This window comes from Manacus candei, unplaced genomic scaffold (genome assembly GCF_025592945.1).
Source record: "Manacus candei isolate 608988 ecotype Guabito, Panama unplaced genomic scaffold, ASM2559294v1 h1tg000076l, whole genome shotgun sequence".
In the NCBI taxonomy this organism is placed as follows: domain Eukaryota; kingdom Metazoa; phylum Chordata; class Aves; order Passeriformes; family Pipridae; genus Manacus; species Manacus candei.
In genome coordinates this window covers 9217362-9237554 of record NW_026138124.1, presented here as the reverse complement: position 1 = coordinate 9237554, position 20193 = coordinate 9217362, and the positions used below count along the sequence as shown (strand labels likewise).

General features: G+C 42.5%; 1 protein-coding gene and 1 long non-coding RNA gene across 2 annotated transcripts; one reads left to right on the top strand and one right to left on the bottom strand.

The window, feature by feature from the left end:
* Positions 1-1336: 1336 nt before the first annotated feature.
* Positions 1337-8056, bottom strand: LOC127481022 (uncharacterized). The gene is made up of 7 exons (XR_007908083.1): positions 7364-8056; positions 7131-7272; positions 6579-6619; positions 4871-5953; positions 3007-3090; positions 1954-2041; positions 1337-1506 (listed from the first exon to the last, which is right to left on the bottom strand). It is a non-coding gene; the product is annotated as an uncharacterized LOC127481022 (long non-coding RNA).
* A 147-nt stretch (positions 8057-8203) lies between these two features.
* Positions 8204-20098, top strand: RNFT1 (ring finger protein, transmembrane 1). Its single transcript, XM_051809829.1, has 9 exons — positions 8204-8296; positions 10001-10365; positions 10697-10773; positions 11347-11447; positions 12010-12163; positions 13786-13944; positions 14721-14786; positions 15208-15309; positions 15491-20098. Exons 1-9 carry the CDS (start codon positions 8292-8294, stop codon positions 15623-15625), a joined length of 1164 nt encoding a protein of 387 aa, XP_051665789.1. The 5' UTR covers positions 8204-8291; the 3' UTR covers positions 15626-20098.
* The last annotated feature ends 95 nt before the right edge of the window (positions 20099-20193 follow it).

Below are 20193 nucleotides of genomic sequence, written 5' to 3'. Positions count from 1 at the left end.
ATGGACCAGATCCTTGTGAATCAACTCCCTTTTACCAGGCACATAAAACTAAAGTGGCCTCAGCTTGATGTGACTGATATATCTCCAAAATGAATGTTAGACACGAAATAGCAAAAAGGCTGCTGAGCCAAATTTATCTTAGGGAGATTTTTTTTTTTTGCTATTATTCCCTTTCTACATTTTCAAAATATCCCTTAATGCTCTTTCCTTTCAGAAGGAAATGTAAGTCTCTCAAAATAATATTTCCAAGCTCAGCTGCAATCTCCTCCATGGTAATTCGCTCTGGCTGCTTGTTACTCTTTGTGAGGAATAGATCTGCTGCAGAGGAGAAAACAACTCTGTTCTCCTGATATACTTCATATTCAAATCATTCCAAAGTGCAGAAAGGAGAAATGACTTAGATAAGGGCATGGGAAATGTGGAATTCATCCATGGCTTCTGTGATGAGCTCACCAGTCACTGAGAGCATTAAAATAAGGAGAAATTATACTGACCTAAATTCCAGAGTTATTATCACTACTTCCTTAAAAATGAATAAATAATTAGAATTATTTACCTTGCACTCAGCAGAGTCCACTGACAAATATTTTGGTTTAATCCCTACCTCTGATTTCCATTAAAATACCTTTAGATTGCTACTTGGAGTGATGAGACTTTCAAAAGAACCTCCATCTGAGTTTTCTCTAGTTAAGAATTACAACTTCTTTCCTCTTTGTAACTGATTCTAAGACAGATGTAACACAGGCATCTCTTAATACCTCCTCCCTGAGATAATAACATTGTTTCTGTGTAGCTTTTCATAAAGTTTCCAGGTGAAAACAACAGTGTCCAGTGCAGAGGGTCTGTTTTTCTGGTTCTTGCTCCCACAGATTCATGGGATGGTTTGGGCAGGGACACCTTCCCCTAGCCCAGGCTGCTCCAAGCCCCATCCAACCATCCTTGGACACTTCCAGGGGTGGGGCAGCCCTGAGTCCCCAAGGTTCTGGAGCCCCTGCAGGTGAGGGATGAGCTCCAGGTCCCATCCCTGGCTGTGCCATCCCCCCCGTGCACAGCGAGGCTGCAGCAAACTGGAACCACGGGGTAACTCTCAGGATTAAGATGAGCCATCAATAATCATCTATTTTAAGTGCAGCATCCTATAAATCCTCCTAATTAGTAAACTAGATGTCTTCTTTTTAGCAAACAATCCCCAGCCTCCCTCCTTATTTATTTCCCTGGATTCAATTATGTTTGCACCTGCTGGCCCAATCACCTAAATGACACATTCTGGATGGAAGGGAGAAGCTGGGCCATAAACAATAATTTCATTAGAGTTCAATTTAAAATACTTGCCTGCACCTATTTTCTCTGCTTTGTGGAGAATGTTGATGCTGTTTCCTCCTCTGTGGCTCTGCTCTCCTGTCAGGAGACACAGCAGCACCAGTAAGAGTTCCTTGCTCTTCCTGATTTATCCTTCCCTGTCGACTCCACAGGAAGCAAAGCTGGGATTTTCCTGCAGGGGAAGGACTGTTAGAATAAAGAGAGAAGAAATTATTTCCAAGCTGAAAAACTGATAAAGGTCCAAAAATTTTAGTTGGTTGCTAAAAAGAGTCTTGGTAAAATAAAGGTGAGGAAATATTTCTTTGGAACTTAAAAAACAGAGTTAACAAAACTCAGTGTAGTGACAGGAGATGGTGAAACCAATAGTCCAGGTTCTTGAGCTTTCTTCCCACTGTTACAGGAGACATCAATCCACAGTTTACTTTATAACTGTGGAAAAAAATCCATTATGTTTTCACATAACTAATTAAGATACATACAAGCACAAGTTATTCTCCAGCAACTCACTTATTCCACAATCCTGCATCTTTCACTTCATCAATCCTCTCCCAGATTTATTTCCCATTGACTTCTGCAGTTGGAAAACGAATGTTAAGCCAATATTGGGCAAAAGTATTAATTTACCATACTTACATTGCAATAAACAGCAATTTGGGTGACAGACAGGAGTTAATGCACCTGTGAACAGCCACATGAACACGTGGGGAGACAATTACACCACCTATGGAAAGGTTCAAATCAGAGATCAGAGAGAAATGCATTTTCCAATTATATTTTAGCACTGTGGCACTTCTGCATGATAGAGAACAATTACTGTGTCATGATCTAAATGACACACAGAGCATTTCTGTTGGCCAGGATTTCCTTGCTCAATGCCTTTTATCTGCCCTCATGTCTTCCTCTGGTAGATGGGCACCTGAGGGACCCTGGGCAGGACTCTCGGATGTTTTGCTGTAGTGTTCCAAATTTTCTTAGGTGTTAAAAGGAAAAAAAAATAACATTCTGTTGCATACAGAAATACAGGACAAACCCTGCTCAGCTGCTGGGATGCATTCCAGAGATTTAAACTGAGCTGAGTGACATAGAGGGACAGACATTTCCTACTGGAAACAGGGAAGACAACACCAGACTTTGAACCATGCAATTAACAATTAACATGTTTAATTGTTATAATGTCTTCTGAAAGTATGAGGAAGGTATAACGAGTCCAAGATGAATTCCAAGTGTTTCACTTCATTAGTAGTTCTTGCTTAAGCAATAAGTACTTTTGTAAGTATTCTTCCATTAATTCTTTCCATTAATGAAGAGAAGTAGTGCATGAGCTGGAACTCTTAAATTAAGATAATCATTATCATAAACAGCTGTTTTATTTGACAGTTTGAGGGATATGGGTGTGCTGTGATTTAGTCCAGCAGCTTCAGTTCAGCTGAAGGCTCAGACCACAAGATTAATTGAATTAAACAGCCTTACCCTTGTCTCTAATCCTATCAATCATAAAATCACCATTTAAGGACAGAATCTTTAGGGGTTTTTCGTGACATAGGTGCAAACAGCTGCTACTCCCCTGGGTTTAAGTGCACCCCTGCAAGAGCAGTGGACATGACAGCAAAGATAACACGTGTTGCTGAACAAGCAGCCCTTTTATCTCCTCTGAGCAGACCCCAAGGAGCTGGAAGTGTCTCTTACCAGATCCTGCAGACAAAGCCTCGAGCAGGTTGGAAGTCAACCCCTTCACACTGTCATGTACCGACTTCTAATACACCCAAACCTCTGAAAAATAAGCACAGAGCCAACTATGATCCAGGCATGAAACGCAGGGGGAGAGGGGAATTCTTCCATGGAAATGAAGTGCCATGTTTGGAAACTAAAAGGACCTAAAATTCATCTATGGATTTCCTCCTACACCATCCCAGTGTGGCTGCTGCATTTACTCTGACTTCACTGAAAAAAAATGGCTAAATTTGTGCTTGCTTCCCAAAAGAAAATTAATTTTCAAATTAGGAGGAGGAGCACTCTAATTTCCTTCCAGAAACCTCTGCCTTCTGAATTAGTATCTGCATCCTAATTTTTCCAGCCTCATTTTTATACCCTCTTCACCAAGCTGTTGCAGTCTGTACCTGATTTTGGAGTAATTAGGGGGCACAGGATATCCATAATGTCAGTACCAGGATATCAAAAATCAGCAACTTTTGCATCACTCAGGTACTGATTTTTCAGTGTTCCTGTTGCAGACAACACTGAGAGCCTCAGGAATGTCTGGAAAAACAGGCTTGGTGCTGCTGAGGTCAAAGGAAAAAATCTATCCCTGATTTTAACCCTGATAAAATTATTGACACCCATTTCTGTGTGATACACATCCTACAAATTCTGTAGAGAATGACCATAATTCCATAAATTATAAACATATCAGGATCTCCTCTCCAACTCATTAAGTTTTATTAATGACCTATATGTGGGCATAACTGACACAAACAATTATTTTTAAAGCTGGTAATATATTTAGTCATTTAACCCTTAAACAACAACAACAAAAAATCCTTTCCATACTTGTAAAGTCTTATAGGCCTAATCTGGATAATCTTATTACATGTCAAACATGGTCTCACCCATGGATAACACTTCCTAATACACTAACACATCTTTGTTAATACAAAATCTCTTTTTGTTAGAAAAGAAGTAAAAAAGCCCCCCCAGAGAATTTTAAATATTGTCACCAAACTAAAACCAGCAAGTAAATATTAACTCTGCGAAGTGCAAGACAAGTTTTATTGACCACTGAGGTAAATATTGCCTAAAATTAAGCAAATATTTATTTGCTGACGGGAATGGGATGGATCCCCTTCGACACGACAAACAAAATTTTGCCTCCTACATTTCTGGGTTTGTATTTATCCTGAAAGGTCTGGAAGGAAACACCTGGAAATCTGTCTACAGTGGCAGTTCTTTTTAAAAATCAAAATTGTCTTTTCTTAGCAATTAAACTGGATGTGCATCCAGAGGGCTGGAATATTTTGGCCTCGTACAAGACAGAGGTTTAACAAATTGATTTCAGACAGAACATGTTAACTCACTCCACTAAGATCTGCCCAGGTAACAACACCCAAGACTCCTGTTTAACTCAGCTCTGAAAAGGTCAACAGTAAGTCAGTGAAATTCCGTTTTATGGGTTATGTTAGAATGCTAATTTGGAGTTTAACCTAAAATATGTTACTAAATATCACACACACAGTGGGATTCTCGGGGCTGTTCTGTGCAGGGCCAGGAGCTGGACTTTGGTGATCCTGGTGGGTCCCTTCCAACTCAGGATATTCTACAACTCTATGATTTACCAAGGCAAGTAAAGAATAATTAAGGCTATAACTCTTAGCAGGTACTACAGATGGAATATAAATTAACAAGCTCATCTACTCCTTCCTGGTAAATCCACTCGTGTTTACACACAGGAGAATTCCTTGTTCAACTGAAGGATTCACCCATTCTGATTAAAACGGCAGATTGGGAAAAGCCTAATTTTGAGGAACTTCAAAGATTCTATTGAAAATTCTGGCACCTTTAAGGGCACCCATTAGAGGATCCCAACGTCACGATCATTCCATCTTCTGACCTAAATACCTCCGCGATGGTGCTTAGGAGCAGTTAACACACACCTCCGAAAATTCTGTGACAGCTGAATATTTTTCGAGCCGCTGCATTTAACAGATCCTTCAACGCCACTGCAAGAAAAGACCAGATCAGAAAACGGCTTCTCCACTTCGATCTAATGACCAGGGCAACGGCTCTTTGCTGCAGATAAAGACAGGAGCTGAGCACCCTCCTGTGCAGGGAGCAAAAACTGCAGCTGCCCTTTGTGGCTCCGCTGGCTCGTTCTCATTCAAGGCTTTATCTGTGTAAAAATAAACAAGACTCCGGGATCTAATTCACCAGTTTTGTAACGATTCTATGACACCATTGCGGTGGAATGACTCTCGGTTTAGAATGACTTAACAGGAACGAGCACACTGAGAGCTTGTAAGATTTCTGGAAACCTCAGGGAACAGGGTGATGTCATTGCAATGTAAAAATATCTGGTTCAAATTCCTCGCGAGTCTCCTTGACAAAGCTCCCAGGATCAGAGTTCAGCGGTGAAATTCAGCTCCTCTGCCATCACCCCCGGGGGGAGTTTTCAGAATAAATAATAAGATTTATAAGGTCTCTCTTCCTGCAGTCCCTCAGATTTGGGAGCACAGGAGTTGTTTTCTCGTGCTCGAAATACAAACTGAAGGAAGGGTTGGGTAGTTGCAGGAGTTAGTTTGAAAAAAGACTGAGCATTCAAAGCTCAGGAAATATTCAAATTTTAAAGGTTATTTGAGCCTCTTGGCAAGACTTTCAAATCCATCAAAGAATTTAAACTCTCGTAGTTTTGCAAAAGTCTTCCATACTCAAGCAACATTTTGGGTAAAATGAAGACAACCAATAAAGCCTTTGAATATTCAGGACATTCTGCTATTCTACAGACTCTTACAAAAAAACCCAATTTTTTTGTCATATCATTAACTAAAATTGCTCTCCGTGTATCTGAGATCAGCTCCTTTAAATCTCACCACAGATGTATCCTGTACATCTCATTTTAAAGCACCAGTTCCTTCCACACCTCCTGCTGAAAAAAAAAAAAAAGGTGATACAAAAGATGTAGATTGTAATCCCTCAACCTGCCCTGCAGGAAGATTTCTGCAAGAGCTCCTCCAGGAATGGGTATTAGGATACAAAATATTTTCTTCTAATATGGAACAAGCTCTCAGCAACTTTTAGTGCAGAGGAATTACTGCAGAGGGAAGTACTGAGCTGCCAGGGCAGAATTCCACAAGGATGAGTGTTTATTCCAATGTCCTCATGCACTGAACAACCCCAGGGAAAGCAGGTACACACTGAGCAAACCTGCTGATTGCACCGATGAAGGAGGTACCACCTACATCTGGGAGGGTGAGAAAATCTGGGATACTTCTGGCTGAGTGTATCTACACCTGAAAACGTGCCTGGCCACTGATCCAGCCAGCTCTGTGAAATTCCTTGGTGGGAGTGGAATCCAAATACAAATTGGTAAATTTATTACCAGGTATCCCACGAGCTAACATGTGCGATACCCACAGGAAAAGACTTCCAATTTTATGTGAATAATCTCTGAAATCTTCCTTGTGTCAGGAGTTACTAAATCCAGAGGTCATTAATAGCACCAGGAAACCACACCTGTTAAATAACAACATCTCTGAAGAGTTACATACCTTCTAATGAGCTGTGAACTGGAGATAAATCAGCAAGTGACCTGCATGAGCAAACATTATTGATTAATAAGCTGCCACGAATTAATTTCATATTTCCAGTCCACGTAACAATGAAAAGCAGTTTGAGGACAACACTGATTTAGAGCTACATTTGTACTTTAATGCATTTTGTAATTACAAAAAAGAAACAGCTGAAGAAATCTTTTATATTTATACCCTTCCAAGCGGTGTACAGAAGGCATGCATAATTTCCAACCATAAAATACTATTTAAAAATAAAAAAGATTTATAATTGCTTTTCCTGATTTGAGAATCAAATTGAGATTTTTTTCACGTTGTCCTTCACAATCCAAACACGCTGTGAGTGACTGACTGAGTAAAGAGTGGGAGAAGGAACAATATGGCACAGCAGAAGCCAAACACAACAGGTCTGTGTTATCCTTGGAAGGATGGGGACATGGCCATGTAATTCTTCGAGTGCTTCCAGCCAAGCATCTGAAATCTGCATTGCTGCTGCTACTGAGCATTGTGATAATTAGGCAGAAGACTTACACAAATTAGAAGGTCTTCTGAGTTCAGGGGGCCCACATTTGTTTTAATTGTTTGTTTAATATTAAGTGTATCTGTAATAACCAGCCCAGGTTTCTTCCAGCCCATCAGCCACAGCCCGAGTGGAACGCAGAGGATACAAGGCCTGAAACATCCAGATGAGAAATTCTAGGCACAGCTTCCAAAAACATCACAAAAGTAGACCAAATTGCTGCAGATGCCTCCTTGAAACCTACCTCCAGGAGAAACAGAGGTGCATCCAGTGTTTTCAGCTACTTCCTTGAAAATAAAAGAGAAGGTTCGTTTTCAGATGGTGTCACTGAACATCAGGCCACTTAACTCTTATAATAAAACACTTAGTTTCTCACCTCGTGAGTTCTATGTTTTAAGTGCCCGTCCTTTCTCCCTCCCGGGGTTACTGACCCCACAGTATTTCTGCATTTAAACTTTTGAATTAAAGCAGCATTTCTGTTCTAACACGACCCAGCACCGATATCCAAAGCTGCTCAGATATTAGCCCCGCTTCCCGTGTGAGCTGCATACCTAAACACTCCTAAGAAAAACACCCGAGCCAAGGAAAACAGATGCCATTTCTGGACGCAAAACTAATTTATTCAAGAGCATATTTCGAACGAAAAATAACCCCCTGTATCCATTTCATTTCGAGCCTCTCCCGAGGGCTCCCGCAGCAGTAACTAGGGCAGCGCTCCCCTCAGGTTTCCTGGGAGGCAAAGCCAATTTCCAGACAGCAGGACTTCCCTAATCGCCGCCGACAAGCCACCGCAGCACACGTATATTTATATAGATACACGCATCCCTTAATTTCCTTCCTTATTACAGCCTTCGCAGGTTAATTTTAATTCAGGCTTTCGATAAAATTCGGCAGGAACCTCCCGCCCCACACATTTTGGCGGGGCTGCGCCTGAGGGGAGTCCCCCCCCACCCCGCCCCGCCCCTCATGGGCCATGGCGGGGCGAAGGCCCCGACGTTGCCAGAGCAACGCCCGGCTCCGAGCCTTCCTCCTCCTCCTCCTCCTCCTCTTCTTCTTCCTTCTCTTCCTCTTCTTCCTCCTCCTCCTCCTCCCCTCACGGCTCCTCCTCTTCCTCCCACCCCCTGGGCCCCGGCGATGGCGGCGGGCGGCAGGCGGGAGGCGACGGGCGCCTCATGAGGTACCGGGAGGGAAGGCGGGAAAGGGGCGGCCCCGCGCCCCCCTCACGGCCCGGGGCGGGGCAGGAGGACGCGGCTTCGGGCTCTTCCCCTCCCGGGGCGGGGGTCCCGGGGTCCAGACCCTCCCCCGAGGCGCTGCCGGGGGGTCCCGGCTCGGCGGTGCCGCCGCGGTTCGAGCCCTCCCGAGGGGCGGGCGGGGGATCCCCGAGGGCGGCGGGAGCAGCGGCCCGGGGGGGCTTCGAAGGGCCTTTATCGGGCGCTTTATTTTGGCAAATCTGGGGCGGGAGAGCGAAGTCTGGGGGTGCGCGGGGTTGTTCTCTGCGATCCCATTTAATAATTACAGTGATTTGGAAGTTTGCTCGGCAATGGGATCGCTCGCTGTTTAAAACACCCAACTGTCAGGTTTTGCCCCAAAACCACCATCTGGAGAGTGCTAAACAGTCTTTTTTTTTTTTTTTTTTTTAAATTCCCTTTCCTGTTCAAACCAACATTGGTGTCCCGATCCTGCGGGACTCAGTTCACACAAGTCAGTACTGTCTCCAGTTCATCGGCTTCATTCCTGTGCAGAAAAATTCAGGACATGAATTTTGGCTGGTTTAGAGCATGATGTCATCTTTGGCCAACAAAAAATAGTAGTAGCACAGCAGCACTTGTAAATGTTACTAAGTTCCCATATTCATATATTAAATGATTGCGGTTTACCTTTTAATATCATTTTATTTTTAAAGGCTAAAGAACTTGGGTTTTGTGCAAATGCATCGAGAACTTTTTGCTGTGCAAAACCAAGTTTGATGTAACCTTTCTGTATCCCTGGTGAAATTAGCTGTGGAAAAAATAATTTCAAAGAGGAATCTATAAGAGTTTGAACGGCAGAAGAAGGATTATAACAAAATTCCCAATGTTTCAATAATACTACTCCATAGTGACAAGCACTGTGCCAAATTCAGCTTCAAGGCATTCTCCAAAATCGTTACTCTGATGTCACACCAGTCCAGAGAAGCTGATTTAACACTATTTGATCAGAGTAAAGGCTGATATAAAGTGAGAAACTGCCCAGGGAGACAATCAAAAGATGCCAATGCAAAGACAAATGGGACCTTCGTTTGGCTGCTCTCACTGTTGGATTATTTGTTGGCTGCATTTCATTTTTCACTTAGACCCTAGTCTCTTTTAAATGCTTTTTACAATATGGCCTAACCTGGTTCTGCTCCCTTCCCCAGACAGGATAATCACATTAATCTGATAATGGCCCTCAGTTTGGAGCATGGCTTCTCACCAGACAGTGTTTGAACCAGTGCATGTAAATGTGCTCCTTCCTTCCCTCCCATCCCTGTTTGCTCCTTCCCTGCCCTCCTGCTGTTGCTATTTTTGTGCAATTATGCAGCACTTCCAAGATCTCTCCCCTACAAGCCAGTGCTGGTCTCCTGTCCAGCAGCTTTTGCTGCCCTGGTTTGCACTGAAGCAACTTCAGCTGTTCCTAAGGAATGCCAGGGAAACCTGCACGGGGGTGGAAGGAAACAATTTCAGTGGCACACAGAAAGGTGTCCTGTGGAGGTGGGAACCCAGCCTTGGGAATGAACACCACAGGATCTTGGGGAATCTTGTCTTTACTCGACACAGACAATGACTCGGTACAATATATTGGATACTTTTTTTCCCCCTATTTCTCTCTTTCTTCAACTGTGACTTTTTCTATCCCACTCTAGGAGGCACAAATCAGCAAGAACCTGGACCAGGAAAACTCCCACCATGCAGCCAAACTGCGGCCACCTCCACAGCATCGCGGGGAGCGGCGATCCCTGCCCGGCCGGAGACAGGGACAGCTCCTGCCATCCCAGCGCCGGGGCCGTGCACATCCAGCTGGGAGAGGCCAGGGAGAGCTCCAGGCAGGGCTCCCAGAGCCGCTCCCACGGCCACGGGGAAGCAGCAGGGCCGGAGGATCCCGGCCCGGACTCGGAGGATCCCGGCGGCAGCTCCCTGTCGGAGCTGCGCTACCTCCTGCAGTGGCTGCACAAGAGCCTGCCCTACCTCCTGATCCTCTGTGTCAAACTCCTCATGCAGCATCTCAGTGGTAGAGTATGACAAAACCAGGGCTGAGAGAGGAAACCCTCCCCCCCAAAGAGACAGACTGATAACCTGAAGGCTGAAGGATAATTCAATTTATTTTCAGCTTTATTTTTATTTGCTTTATTCAGCAGTAAGAGAGATTTGCTAAACTGCATTTCAGTGGCTGCTGTTTCCTTTGCTGGCATATGTACTATGTGCTTAATTATCCTGCTTGGAGAGTCTGAGCTATTAATTGTAATTACAAAGACATATGAGAAGTGGCTGCTTTTTAACCCAGTTCAGTGATTTTTTTTTTTTCCTTTTCATGTGTATAACTGATCCTGTTTTCCTAATAGGCATTTCTCTTGGAATTGGGCTGCTAACAACTTATGCCTATGCAAACAAAAGCATAGTAAATCAGGTTTTTCTAAGAGTAAGTATCATCCTATGACACAAAATTCTCTAAGTTAACCAAGACTTTTATTCATCAAATTTTGAAAGAAATGGGAATGGAAATACTTCTTATTTACCTAATAATGTTAGGTTTCAAGATGGAAGTAGTCTTAATGCTTCTGTACAGTGTAGAACTTCTCAGATAAGGATAAAAAGAGGGTTTTTTTTTTCCCCTCCTCTGACTTTGACTGGAAATCACTTCAACTGATAAAAGCTTTTTGTAACTTATGGAAGAACTTAACTGTATTTGTGGATTAAAGAGCAGTTGACAGCCTAAATTTTCATCTCTCTGTTCACTCCCAAAGGGAAACCTGTTGTTTCTTCAGAGTGGGGTGGGTTTGGTCGTGTTTTTAGAAAAAACCTTGACACAGAGAAATCGGTATTTTGAAAACATTAAAATTATTGCTTTACCTTTCCACTGAGTTCTGTTTCACGTGGCCTAAAACCACTAAGAGAAAATCCTCTGGTAGTGGCTGTTGAGGTGCTCTGGGGGCTGTTTCAGACGCTGCTCCTGAGGTAAGGACTGCAACGTGTCCTCCCAACTCTCCCACAGGAACGGTGCTCCAAGCTGCAGTGCACCTGGTTACTGCTGTACCTGAGTGGATCAGCCCTGCTCCTGTACTACACCTTTCATTCTCAGTCCCTGTACTACAGGTAAGCACAGAAACACCTCTACTCACCCCATAAATCACTCAAAACCAACCGAGAACATTTATTGGTTTTCTTAAATCGTGGCCTTGGTTTCTCTTTCACTTTAATCTCCCTTCCTCCCCTTCTGCCCAACTCAGCAGGTGCTGGGCTAAAAAACAGTCTGTTGGAATTTCCTAGACCCCACAGTGGACTTAATGGCACTGCTGTGCCATGGGAATGTCCTGGGGTTGATTCCCAGCTTTGGCCCTTCTGGGGCTCTGGGCAGTTTATGACTCCAAGGGATTTTTCCCCTTGTTCCCTCTGTAGCTGCAGCCTGGGCTGGGAACCAAAGGCTAAGTGCCAAAATGAGAAAGCAAACCCAGGGATGAGGGTTGTGATGGAGACACAGCAAAGCCTCCAAAACGGGAAGGCTGTCAGAGATCCTAAGGATCAATTCCCAATTCCTTGGCAAACATTTTTCCTTGGTGTAAACCAGGTTTCCCTCTTTGAACCTGCTGTGATAATCTCTGGTTATAGTTGCCTCTAAATAGGGTTCTCCAGTAACTTCTGCTACTTCTTTTTGTAGCTTAATCTTCTTAAACCCTACGGTGGATTTTATGAACTTCTGGGAGGTACTTTGGATTGTGGGAGTCACAGATTTTATTCTGAAATTCCTCTTCATGGGCTTCAAGTGCTTTATTCTCTTGGTGCCTTCTTTTATCATGTCCTTTAAATCCAAGGTAAGGAAACAAGCTGTATTTTTGCTTCCTTGTGAAGATTCTGTTCTGGTAAAATGAGCTAATTATTAAATTCTACCTAGAGAAAAGTCTTTAATTAAAGATCTGTATATAATCCACCGCTACACCCTGGGCAAGAAAACCCTGTGGACTTCCTGTTCTTCCCTGCTTGGAGCTAAGGAAGGTTTTCAGTGTGCTGGGAAACAATTCCTCGTGTTATGCCACTGGATAAGTGGGTTTATTTCTGTCTCTGAGGTGGGGGTTGAGGAAAGTTTTCCTTTCCTGCACTCCAAGAACGTGCACAGTTGGCCTGGAGCAGCTGGGGCACAGCAAATTTGGTACATGCCTGACAATGTCTGTCAGGGTTGTAAGGGCTGCACATGCAAACAGCTGCTTTTTTTCTCTCTTCCAAAGGAATTCTGAGTTTTCTTTTTGCTGATAAACCTCAGCCATATTCGTGTCAGATCGATGAACTTGATTCACAGCTTAATTTCTCAAATCAGTGAGGTTTAATAATTTTCTCAGGAGCTTGCCCTGATTGGTGGTGTATTTATTTTTATCTGCTTCCCGAGGTGAGGCAGCAAAACCAATTACATTTTATCTTAAAATTGCAATTACTAGTGCTGGTTCCAAAAAATAAATTAACAAGTGCAGTTGCATGTGGTAGCATTTGAACAGGATTGTTCTGGGAGGTTTTATCTCTTAAAATGTGCCAGAACAAGTTCTTCTCAGGTACAACTGGCTTCTCTAAATACTGATTTATAATCAAGATCTTTGGGTTTCTCTACAGCTGGTGATGTAACATCTAAAAAACAGTTATTGAAAATTCCATTACACCAACTGTGACCTAAATTGTGCCTAAATTAAAGAAGGAATCTGATCAATAGTGGCAAATTGTGGCACTATTGCAGAAGGGGTACTTCTCTGTTATAAATAGAGTTTTAAAGACAAACTGAAGGAAATAAAGTAAGAGCTAAGCTCAATATCTATGCTTATCCATGCACACACACAGTGCTCTGTGCAGGACACTTGTGTTTTGTTCCTCAGGAATTTTTAGGGTGTTACTGAACTCTGGTTACCTGTTACCCTCCCCTTCTTTCCTGGCCCTCAGTTTTCTTGTCATCCCATCCTTAAATGAGTTCATTATCACAAGATAAGGCTTCTTACCCAGGCATGAAATAATGTTTACAGGAAAACAGTTTGTAAATAATGTTTGTTAATAAAAGGATGGGCCTTACTCTCATTTTTTAACCCTGAATGCAGGGCACAGCTCTGGCTCATGACAAGCTGATCTGTGTGACCAAATTAATCTTATTTTCCTTTTTCATATAACTTTTATTTCCTTTTTTTAATGCTTATGAAGTCTGACAGCATTAAGTAGGTAGACAACTGCCAAATCCATCATATTTCAGCCTATTAATTTGATTTTCTGCAGCCCAGCCATCAATTCTGTTCCCGTTACTTGCACAGTTGTGAGACCCATCATCTGTTATTTCACATTTAGTTGTTTCAAGACATTACAAGAGGGAGCTACTGAAAAAGAATAACAATGCATCTTGTTCTCTGTATTTTCCCAACCCTTTGTGTTTGAAACCTTGAGCTCTTCCTTTGCATGTCTTGCTCAGGGCTACTGGTACCTGCTGTTGGAAGAACTCTGCCAGTATTACCGGATGTTTGTCCCCATCCCAGTGTGGTTCCGTTTTCTCATTGCCCATGGGGAGCTGGACAGTGGCCTGGGATGGACCCTTGGGATCCTGCTGGGCCTTCTCTACCTCATCCTAAAGGTGGGTCAGCTTTATATTCCTCTAAACCATTCAGGGACACACAAACCAACACGTTGCTGGAAGTTCCCCTCTGCACTGATGGCAAGTCAGTGCTTCACTTCAACTGAGGCAGCCTCCCAAAAAACTGATAAAAAACCTGGCTCAGGACCCTAAATCATCATTTCCTGCCCCTGTTCTGGGAAGGGGTTGGGACTGCAGAGCAAAGAACACTTATTAAAGATCCCCTCAGTCAGACACCGATCAGACTGTTGTAGGATACTGAGGAAAAGAGCCTGCAGAAGTACAGTCACTAAAAGAACTGGAAAATCCAGGAAACTGGATTTTTTCTCTGCTAGAGGATCCTGTGTAATGCCAAACAAGCTACACATGCTCATGCTGGCTCTCTGTTCCCCAGAGAGCTCCTCTGCCCCAAATGGAACCAGAGTCAGGATAAGTCTGGCTTTGACCATGACCAAAACTTCCTAATGCCCTGGTACCTTCACCACAACCCCAACACTCTGGCAAACACAATAATAATGGTGAGATATTTGCACTCAAATGTTACAGTTCAGAACCTCAACCCTATTTTTCTTCTAAAGAACAAACACCTGAAAGAATAAACCTTAGTCTGGTTCCACATAAAACAACTCAAAGAGGGTCAGTCTGAACTATGGCTTTGCTTATGTTCCTGCCAACATCCCACCAGCAGTGAGGCCACTGCCAAAAGCTTGGAAGCTTTTTAGTTCACAGAGGGGAAAAAATACTAAACATAACTCGAGTTTTCTTTCCCATTTCAGCTTTTGAGCTTTTTTGGACAACTGAGAAACTTCAGGCAGGTTTTACGGATATTTTTTACACGCCCAGTGAGTATTGAGTTCAAAAATTCAAACCCATAAACCCAATTTACATGCAAATACTTTTTAAATACCTCATTCCCATATTGCTTTGTACTGTTCTAGCAATAAACAACTGCATTTTTACATGAAACCCTGTATTCCCTTGTCCCATTTCAGTCTGAATTCCTTAACTACATGATTTTATTGTCATCTGAACAACAGCAACCCCCCCAAAATCTCTTCTGCACAACCCTTCAACTAAAAGGCTGTGAAGCAACACACCCTTTTTGGCCTGCTCGACTTCAAAAATGAGCAATATTTCTTTTGAGTTAGGGATTTAATACTCTTCCTGACATAGCAGCCCAAATTCCTTTCTGTCCTGGTGTTTGGTCTTGGCTTTTTCATCCCCCTAGAAACCAACATTTGCTGAAGTCCCTTTGTTTTGCAGCACTATGGGGTGCCAGCCAGCAAGAGACAGTGCTCAGAATCAGATGATATCTGTCCCATCTGCCAAGCTGAATTTCAGAAGCCTATTCTGCTCATCTGTCAGGTAACACACATAATCCCAATTATTATTTTTCTTGCAAATTAAAGTCTATTTTAAACAACATAAAATTAGATGGGTGACTACATGTTTTATGATTCTTTGTAGAAATCAGGCTGTGCAATTAATATAGAATGTTACACGTGGAAGAGCTTAGGAGCTCTAAGTTCTCCTGCTTTTCTTGCAGCACACATTTTGTGAAGAATGCATCAGTTTGTGGTTTAATAGAGAAAAAACGTGTCCCCTCTGCAGAACTGTCATTTCAGACCACGTTAACAAGTGGAAGGATGGAGCCACATCAATGCACCTCCAGATTTTCTAAAGCTTCTCAAACAACTTGGTTTGTTCCCTCTGAGTTTTCCCAGTTTCCTGCAGATTCACTTGTAGGAGCTTTCCCAGTTCTACAGCCCAGGCTCCCACCAAACGGTCCAGTTTTCAAAACAGAGCAGAAAATGGTAACTTGGCCTTTTTTAAGCAGAGAAAACTTAAGTTTTCAGAATGAATGCAGACAAAGCCAGCATTGCTTCTCTTGTGACTGCCATAGGAACCAGAGAAATCCTGAAATATGCTGCATTAAGACTTAATTCAACATTCTGAGTTCCAGACTGTGCTAAACTCTATTTATCTTCCTAACATGACTCAACCCCAAAGGTCAACCTACCACTTTTATTTGAGCAAACTTTATCCTCTGGACTACAGTGAGAATTAGAGCTCCTTGTCACACTTGGCATTAAAGATCCTTCAGTGCTTGCCCACTCAATTAAATTGCTTTTTTACTCATGCACCTGTACCAGCAACTGTTTCTCACTGTACCTGGATAAGCACAAGAATAAGATGTTTCCCTTTAGGTTCTTGTAGGCTCCTAATGGATCTTTGGCTTAACCTTTTGCCTTTAAACCAACCACTGATGGTAGTTTTTTACTGAGCATTTTATAAAGCTGGTATTTTTAAAACAGATCTTTAATATTATATTTTTTGTCGTGACAGGAACCAGATTTTCTTACAGGGCAGAATCTATTTTATACTGCATTTGCAAATTTGTAGTATGCATAAAAATCAGAGAGAATAAATGCATTTAAATCTACTTGTTTGGTGCATGTTGAATAAAGAAAGATTTGTTACTGTTTGAGTATTTAAAGCTCAGTGCCAGGTCTAGTTTTGTTGTTAAATTAATGTCTCTGAAAAACAAAACCCCTTCAAATGCTACAATTTATTCATGATTAGGTTTTATGTTAATTATAGCACTAATTATATATAATCTCACTTTGTTTTCCTGCTTGTCTTTTCTCACTTTGCTGCTCAGATAAGGCTGAAAAAAGCCACTCAAATTATTCTGCTACAGGAAAGTTACATTTAGTTGCCATTAACTTGAGTTTGCCTTAACTAAATACCTTTAGAAACTTCTAAATTGAGTACAAACAGAATTAAAAAGTCAAACACTTACTTGGTGAATGATGGAGAACCCCAAGGACAGGGCAGGGAGTGAATCCTTCAGAGCTGCAGCTGCCACAGGGACCTTGATGGGGCTGCCAGGGCTGATGGGAGAGAGCCCTTAAAGGCACAGCTCCCAGGGGAATGGGGGCAGAATTCAGGATTCTGAGTAAAAAAAACCTTTGCTGGTGTGAGTAAAATGTGTGGCTAAACCCAACCCAGAGTTTGTAAGGGCAGATGTGACAACCAACCCCTTCCAAAATACCAGGCAAAATAAACATTGCCACTTAGCCTGGAGCAGCTTTCCCTGAAATGCTAATTCCAACAGCTTAATAATCACTCTTTCCATTCAAAAATCCTCTCAGAGAAACAGAAACTGAAAGGCCCCAGACTTGGACACGTTGTTAGAGCAAGGAAATGCACTTCTTAATTCCTCAGTATTGATTACATTAATTGCCCAGCAGTGATGGGCAGCCCCAGACTTCAATTCCATCGGTCTGTCAGGACCAACAGCTCAGACTGGCAGGCTGAGAAGGTCCTGACAGCCCTTCAGTGCACTGCTTCACACAGAAACATTCCAGCTTTGCAGAGAAAGTTGAAAGAAATCACCCTGAACTAAATATTTTGCTGTAGGACAAAGTACAAACTGCTCAATATCCACGGAGGAATTAAGGCATCAAGGACTGCAGGCAAGGCCAGAACTACTACTTAAAAATATGAAACCAATTAAAGTATTGACTTGTGGTTAATAAAAAAAAAACCAACACAAGAACTCAGCAGTGTCAGCTGGCCCACAAAGCTCACCAGGATTATTTTATGGAGCACAACAAACAGTGTCAGTGCTTTAAATCAACCCTGATCCTCTGGGCTCTGTGCATCACACTGGAGTAACTGGAGTAAGGGTGGAGATTGGGCAAAAGCAGGACCAGGGAACAATCTGGGTTTTATTCTCTCTTTCTGTTGGTGGTTTGTTTTATTTTCCCCTTGAAGATCCAGTGAAAATTATCCAAACCCAGTAGTACCAAACAGGTTTTATTAAAACCAAAGAACTACGAAGAGATTTTGACGGATTGGTTTAGATTTACACTTCATCAATGAAACGGCTCATTCTCAGATACAGAGAGGGAGAGCAGGCAGGGACTCACCTCCAGGAATGCCACCCTCTCTGATCCACATGGAATTAGGATGCAGCTCTTCCTAATCCAGGCCAGGATCACCAACAGGCAGCACATCTGACTCTGCAGGGGCAGAACAGAGAACAGGTGACAACCAACAGCTGCTTTTTCTGAGCCCCACAGCCCAGGTGAGGGGCCCAGCCCTCGGTAACAGGCTGAGCCAAAGAGCATCTCCCAGGTCCTTTCTGGTCTCAGGGAATTCCTCCTCCCTCCCTTTCCCATCCAAGCTGTCATAAACACAATGATTTCCATCCATAGTTATACTCAGGGCCTTCCCACTTCCTAAAAAAAGAAACAAACAGGTCACTGGGATTGACACGTTTAAATTTGCTTTTAGTTGCTCTTCACATCCATTTTACTGAGCACTTGAGGGCATTTAGTCCCAGTAAACTGGGAAAGATGAACCCAGACCAGGGATTACCTTGTCTGTACTGAGGCAGCTCAGGTGTGTTCCTGCAGCAGCTGCAAATGGAGTTAATCTGGAAGAGAACAACCTGTAGAAGTTCATATTTGGGAACTGCACACAGTGGATCACCAAGGACCTGCAGGAAAAATATTCAATTTGCCTTGTTCTTAATGACTCCTCCTCCTCCTTTCCCCCTTAGGATAAAGGATTTCCCTCTGAACTGGGAAAATGAAACAGCAACTATCCTGTAGAGACAATTTAACCACACCAACCAAACCCCAACCACGTCCTAAAAACAAGAGTCCTCCCTCAGTCTTTGATGCACTTTTTGATTAACAGTGAGAACAGCTGGGAGTTAATACTGAAAAAAGAACAGGCCCCAAATAAACCTCCACTGCAGAGTGGACTCAGCCATGAAATGTTCTCCAGCAGTTCAGCCTTCAGAGAGCAGGACCAGGAAAAAGGGATATTCAAAAGAACAATTGACTCGTTGATTTTTATCTTTTATTATGAGCTAATACCAGGATGACATTCAAATGTCAGATGGCACAATTAAGACAGTCTTGGTAGGAATTATTCCAGCATTCCCAAAATTACAATTTAGTACACGAATGGCGTCAAATGCATCACTCCCACAAGAAAACTGATGGAATTCGGAATATCTTATACCAGAAGAGTTTCTGCATCAAATGGGAAAAAGAAAAACTGCTGGTAACACAGCTGACCTAGAAACCTTTTCTGAGAATGACCTGCAGAACAAAATATTTCCCTATTTAACATCTAGTAAAAAAAAATATGACTTTTGTTCAAGTTTAAGATTTAATACTTTTTATATGGTTAGCCACAACAGGTATTAACCTCGGTTTTACTATATTTTTGTAATGCTACAAAAATCCTATAAAATCAAATTATAGTGAATTTTTCAGTGATTATAATTAAAAAAGCGCAGCTTGTACAAAATAAAAAAAATAAGATTCTATACTCTAATGAAAAATTTAAGACATTTTTAAATGAACAAAAGAAAGCACTTGTTAAGCTCTCCAATATTCAATGCATTCTGCACTTATCTGAAATAGCCAGACAGGAGCTACAACTCCACTCCCCTCAGTTCACAACTAGTAATTTTGACACTATTATATATATATATAGAGGATCTATGTCTGATCTTTTTACAAATAAATACAGGATAAACCATATTGCATAGTGTGTGCTTGCTGTCTGAGTCACACTCCCAAAGTTTCACAGTCATGGTAGGGAATTCAACTTAGAACCTATGGGATGAAACATTGACAGTACATGGAATTTCCTTGGAAAACCGATGAGTTGGGGGTTGTAATTCCTCAGTGAACTCAGACAAACAACTCTTGCCATTCTTGCCAGCCATAATAAACCAATTCCACTGGACAATCTACCCAGCCAAGCAAAAAGCAACCGGTGGCTGTAACTGGGACCAAGAGAGATCTGCCTCCAAAAATGACTATTTTTTAAGCAAGTCCCTTTCTCCTCAGTGGCCACGTCAGGGCACCTCAGGAACGAGCAGCACAGAGGCTCCAGGGGCTGGAGGCTGAGGCCTTGGCAGATATTCCCCGTGCAAACAGTGCAATCCAGAATGCAGCCAGGTTTGCAGATATGCAGAGTGCAAACAGCTCCTGAGCACTTGGGTTTTGGTTTCACAACGCCCCCCCTGAACAATGGCAATCCTCCAGCACAACCTGTGGCACTGCAAGGGAACTTCATCTGCCTCAGGAAATTAAAACTTTTTTAACAAAAGGAAGAAAAAAAAGTAAAATCTTAATTTTTGCTAGTTTTCTGTTGTTGGTATCAAGGTATCACTGAATCCTTCCGACTTGCAAATCTGAGCAAAGAGCACTGAGCGGA